The sequence below is a fragment of the Helicoverpa armigera genome, chromosome 11 (genome assembly GCF_030705265.1).
Source record: "Helicoverpa armigera isolate CAAS_96S chromosome 11, ASM3070526v1, whole genome shotgun sequence".
In the NCBI taxonomy this organism is placed as follows: domain Eukaryota; kingdom Metazoa; phylum Arthropoda; class Insecta; order Lepidoptera; family Noctuidae; genus Helicoverpa; species Helicoverpa armigera.
In genome coordinates, this window is record NC_087130.1 from 4,944,066 (window position 1) to 4,950,065 (window position 6,000).

General features: G+C 35.0%; 1 protein-coding gene across 1 annotated transcript in view; it reads right to left on the reverse strand.

The window, feature by feature from the left end:
• Window positions 1–4,719, reverse strand: part of LOC110370111 (protein-L-histidine N-pros-methyltransferase) — a 44,881-nt gene extending 40,162 nt beyond the window's left edge. Inside the window, exon 1 of the mRNA XM_021325843.3 lies at window positions 4,144–4,719. Within this exon, the coding sequence (XP_021181518.3) occupies window positions 4,144–4,455 (312 nt within the window). The 5' untranslated portion in view covers window positions 4,456–4,719. The remainder of the gene's footprint in view (window positions 1–4,143) is intronic.
• Window positions 4,720–6,000: the final 1,281 nt, after the last annotated feature.

Sequence of the window (6,000 nt, forward strand, 5' to 3'; positions counted from 1 at the left end):
GGGAAATAAAACATAATCCATAAAACGGGAACACCAACGTCAGGAAAATTGTTAACGGTTGCTTTACACAGATTAAAATAAATGTTGTTAACAACTCAATTTGAAAGTCATAAAGCACAATATCAACATAGCCGTGTCCAAGCATTAAGTGTAATAGGACGTTTTAATGGCATCAACTAGCAGGGCCACGGGGCAAGGCGCGCAAGGCGGCAAGGCGAGGCCATTTAATATAGGACGTGTTCATAGGAAGCGCAAGCAATCACAACACAATCACCCCATCCTCGCGTGACACCGAAAACGTCCTCGTTCATATAAGTATAAATTAATCCATTTAGAGCGAGCGACCGGCACCGACGGCGACCGACGATTAACGGAAGCTTCTACTTAACTAATTTATCCTCGGGTGGTTTTAACAGAATGGATAGCAGTGATTACGGCCGATGGCGACGATCTCGTGTGACGCTCGGTGCGCCGGAGATGCGCGTACGCACACATGGGTGGACCGCAATCAAATGTTATTCGTTACAATTGTTGGACGCATAACGCGATTTAACAATGATTAGGATCGATCACATGACACTGTTTTGTACTGGTCTTGCGTGACCGACGTACTACCAGAATAGTTTTTGAAGTTTGTAACCTGTTTTCAATGAAATTCTACGGCAGACAATTTGATAAATTGATATTTTATGAATGGAGTAACACATTAGCGAAATTCATCTCATCCTCCAAACCATATTTAAGCAGTTTATCGAGTAAATCGACCGTAATAATTCCTTGAAATTCAGGGGACATTATTATTCTGAATCGGCTTTACTATAGTCAAATGTTTGTAATCCAGCAAGCCCGCGACATTTTAATAACATTGATCAAATAGAACAAAAGTATGTGGACCGAGCACTCGACAGAGATGAAAGTTAAAAGGGTCGCGAGGGGGCAGAAGGGGTGTGGTGTAAGGGGAGGAGCGGGTTGAATGTCTTATTCCCTCCACAATTCAGAGGTATTTCGTGTTCTTCATACGCAAATATATCCTCGTTACGGAGGTACACGTGAGCCTCCGATTGCGTGTGCGTCTAGTATGGAAACCCCTGGCGAGTAAGTGCGACGGTGAACCGTGGGAATTGTCCCTGCCAGAAAATTGGATTCAGTAATCAAACGGCGAATTGGACAAACGTTGCGTCGTTATCGCCCGACACTCGGTGACACAATACGAAAACTTATTTAAAGAAACTAGGAACACCTAGTGGAATTTGCTGAAATGTTGTTCCTTTATTTTTGTAAATACGTATATAAGTTAGTTTAGATCTAAGTATGAGTCGTGACCTAAGATATAGTCTTCCAGATTAGAGCATCAATACTGTCAGATTTCCCGAGTAATGCTTAGCTGTTAGATTCTTGGATATGATCCAGCTTTTATAGACATCACAGGAGCCTTGTTTGGTTTACTGCACAGAATTGTGCCCCTTTCTAACTGTTTTCCAGCCGTTAAGGACGTCAAAGAACTGGGCATTAGGTAAAAAAATATTTTCCAAAATTAGCCAATGATAGATGTTTTTTGAACTGCAATAATATATTTCTCATAATTATGTTATTGTATAATGTATTGGTAAGTACATATGACATTGAGATTTACTGGGTAGTAGTTAAACTATCAAAATAACTGTTTGCCTTATTTATGAACTTCGCCATCACTAATATTGAGATTCTTTAAACATAGGCAGTGAGTCCGTCAATATAAAAGAAACGGTGGCGGAAGAAGCTTAAGAAAAAATACGTGTAATAAGATTTTTTATAAGAAAAATTACTTCATTCATAAGATCATATTACGTAAAATAACATCGTTTTCATCATATCTTCAACGGTTACATAACATGAAACTGACAGTTTACACTTCGAATTTTATATACCTGTGGATTTCATGAAGAGGATATCGCTTATAGAGTTCTTTTATATCTTTGCAATGTTTTTTATACGATTGCCCACAAAGGAGGAGTGATGTTTTCCTTGACTGTTTAACTCAAAAAATGTTTTGTAAATTATATAAAATGTTTGAAAAATTAAGTTTGTCTGTAGACGAACTTATTTAACAGCAATGGGGAACTTAAATTGCAATATTAGATTAATTCACCAGCATCACAAATTATGATAGGTTTTAAAGGGAAGATTAAAAAAACTTGTAAAAACCACTGATAGGACCGATTTGTTCTGGTTGGCTTGAAACAGTGTGAACAAGAAAACGTACTTCGCTCATTTATTGCGTAGTTGAATTAATACACTATTTATGGTATTTATAATTATAGATGAGATTCGCCTAGAAGGACCAAAAACGGCAATAACGGAGTCAGAAGCATCTATACTAATATTATAAAGCTGAAGAGTTTGTTTGTTTGTTTGAACGCGCTAATCTCAGGAACTACTGGTCCGATTTGAACAATTCTTTCGGTGTTAGATAGCTCATTTATCGAGGAAGGCTATAGGCTACTTTTTATCCGGGTTCGTGCAGAGGTTCCCACGGGATGCGGGTGAAACCGCTGGCAGAAGCTAGTAGTAGATATTTATTTGGTGAAGGTCACTGTGGATGGTAAGTTGCACAAAGCTAAATAAGGAAAAACCCCAAATGTATAAAAAAAAAATGATGTCAAATGTACACACAAAAAACAACACAACTTTGCTAAAGTGTGAGACGAGCCTTATGTTAAAAAAAATACAGCAAGAAGTTTTATGAAGTTTGTTTTTTTTTGCAAAAAATACACAAAATAAAATGAGTCCTCTTTTATTTATGATTTATTAAATTGATTTTAAAAACAAACCAAGGACTTTTCTCGAAAAAAAAAACTTTGAAAAAATAAACTTAACCAAAATTACTTTTCAACCAACTTAAAAACAAGGCGGTTCAATGGGGTTGTGGCTTCTTTTATCAGAATTAACAGATTTCTTATTTCTTGAGTCAAAATTAATTGAAAATTTTTGCCTTTGTAATTATATTACATTTTATGAATTAATAATATAATACAATACATTGATCAATGACTTGCTAATTCAATTAATTAAAGCAAGCTAATTCAGTGTAACTATGCGTGAATACCAACTTAGTCACTAAGCTATTTTGAAATAAGAATTGAAATTAAAACCAATCTTGTTGTCATGAATATTAATAAAACAAAGCATGACATGAAAGCCCTGTTTGTGGAGAAAAATATTAAGTGTCAATTAACTTTCAACCTTATGACTGCAGATATAAGGTTCAAGTCACTTCACTGGAACATTATTATGTCTATCTTTTGAAATCAACATTGATGATGTTGCTAAGGAAAGTTATGAAAGATGCACAAAATAGGAGCTCTTACCCCCGCACTAAGTGACTCCTTAGTGACAGATTCTCATAGAAATTCTAAACTTAAGTAACCATTAAATGTCTCTGAGTGTGTCCATTACCCAAGGATTCTTAATTTAAGTACTTGAATATGTAGATATGTATAGTATGTTGCACTGTATGTTATTTAAAAATTTAATATCTTCTGTTTCCAAGAGTATATATCTTTTTAAATGAAAAATTAGCAAATACAATGTTTTTTATTTCTGTGTAATTTGAAATATTAAAAAAACACATAACTAGCAATCCCAGAATTTTCCAATAATGATCAGAACAAATGCATGGTTTCTATCAAAAAACAATTAAGAGACCCTGTGAGGTTTGCGTTGTGTGGCTATATTATTGTATTAAGAAATTATGTAAGTGCCTTAGAAATAAATAAATAAAAAAAATATAAAAAAATGACACTTCATATAAACTGAATGAATTATAAGTATGAAGTGTGACAGGGAGGAATGAAAGCGGAGGACATATACCGTCAACTCCAAATAAAGTTGGGAACAGGGTAGGAAGAAGAAGAAACTGAAAGAATTATTTCCTGACAGAAACCAGATATTTCTGAATTGCACAGTGTGTGTTGAATTCCATAATTACTGATGTAAGTCATCATTAACTCATTTTTATTCTATTCATTGATAAATAGAGCTGTTGACATGCTTTTCCAAAAATAAAAGTTTAGCCGCTCAAACTTAATTATGTAAAAATAAATGAATGGCAGATAACTACTGATGCTAAGCAAACCAGTGTATCAAAATCTAACATACACTTACCTCATTCTGATCAAGTTCTTGCAAATATCTATCATTGTGCTGCTTTTCATACATGGCCCGGGCAAGAGCGCTCCGGGGCCGATAGAATCCATTGACTCCTGAATTACTCGTCATTGTGTCTACGGAACCGCCACGTACTTCTGCAGCAGCTTCCAAGAACCTCGACTTTAGTTTACTGATTCCATCCCTTGGATTGTTTTGTTGACAGTCCTTCATATAATAACAGTACAAGTGAGATTTATGCTGAGCGTTGGCCGCTAATATCTGCCATATGAGGACTGAATAACATAAAGGCCTAATAATAAGACTCATTTATCGCAATTTGCATTGTTTTTTTCATGTAGGTCGGAGATCAATCAGTGACACAGTTATTCCTGAAATAACCTCACTTTTCTGTTGTTTCTACGGCATTTATTACAGGGGAACTTATAGGCATTATAGTTGTTTAACTTCTAAGATCATAATCATAGCACTTTTTTGTATAATTCGTGTAAAAAATCTATAAAAACGTCCAAAACATTATTTTTTGCTGTCAATCAAATGTCAGATTCAAGTATGTCAATGTAGTTTCTGGTAGTTGACGCCAGAGGGCCGAGTGAAATACAGAAAACGTTTACGAAGTCAGTTTTTAAGCAAAATTTAACACCTTTTTATTATTTGTCTGCAGTTTTATTTTAAGTAAGATTGAACATTTAAACATTTGAAAGGTGTTACGATAAGAAAGTAGGAATTTATAGGTAAAAATGTAGAAAGAAGTCTTTACAATTCATACTTTTGTTTATGTATTAAGCTGTCTTTATAAACGGAAGATTTGGAACTTTTTATAAAATTGAAGATCCAAATAAAGAAAAATGATATATGAAAGTAGTGCTATAATAGATATTTATTTAACAATGTTCTAGCATTCAAGGTATGAATGCAGTTAAGTAAATGATCTTACGAACACTAGGTAATTGGGAATGGCTGAACTGTCTGTTTAATTTGGTACCTACTTATGTGGTGCACTGCACCTATGCTTATTTAATTCTGTGTCTAATAGATTGAAGGAGATTAATACATAAACAATGAAGTTAAATTATAGAAGGTGGGTACTAACCGTATTTTGTTTAGCTTCAACCGAAGCCCTTGCAACAATTTCTCGAAACACCAAATTCATCATTTTGCTCTCACTACAACCGTTAGTCAATCCGATGCAAAGTTTAGTTCCTTAACTGTTCTGTCACTGATGCTAAGTGAAGTTGCTAGATAACAGCCAGAGCTTAACACCCAAGTATTTGAGTATATAACACTTCCCGGTGTCGTGAAAGGCAAATTTTAATTATTATCTGAGTTGAATTAAATGATGGAATCCAGAATCTTAGTTCGGCCTTGGCCGTGACCGACCGTTCACTGTCTCAGCGCTGCGCTTGACCACCTCCGATAGAGTTTGGGAAGCCGTTATAAGAAGAACTATTTTTATTGTAGAAAGGTTTACTTCGATTGTATCGCTTGTGCCCGTTTACTTACGCATTGTTAGCCAATAATTAAACGTGCATTGTGTTTCAGATCTCGAGGTAAGGCCAAAACTTATTTATAAAACTAATCAAAGCCGCAAAAAATGGTAAGTACCTAGGTACCTTAGGTTTCAACTGTTCCAAGCTAGAGTTAGGTAGGCATCAGTCCGAATGGGTTAAACGCACATCGTTCCCGTTTTTCCACTTGGAAAAATCCATGTTAGAAATCTCTTCTTCAGTATGAACCTGTACATACTAATCTCCCTAATTACCTAGATACTGTCAAGGTATGACATGAAGCAATAAAATAATTGTTTTAGAAATAATGACGATATGGTATAACTCTACATATTTTACAGCGCTT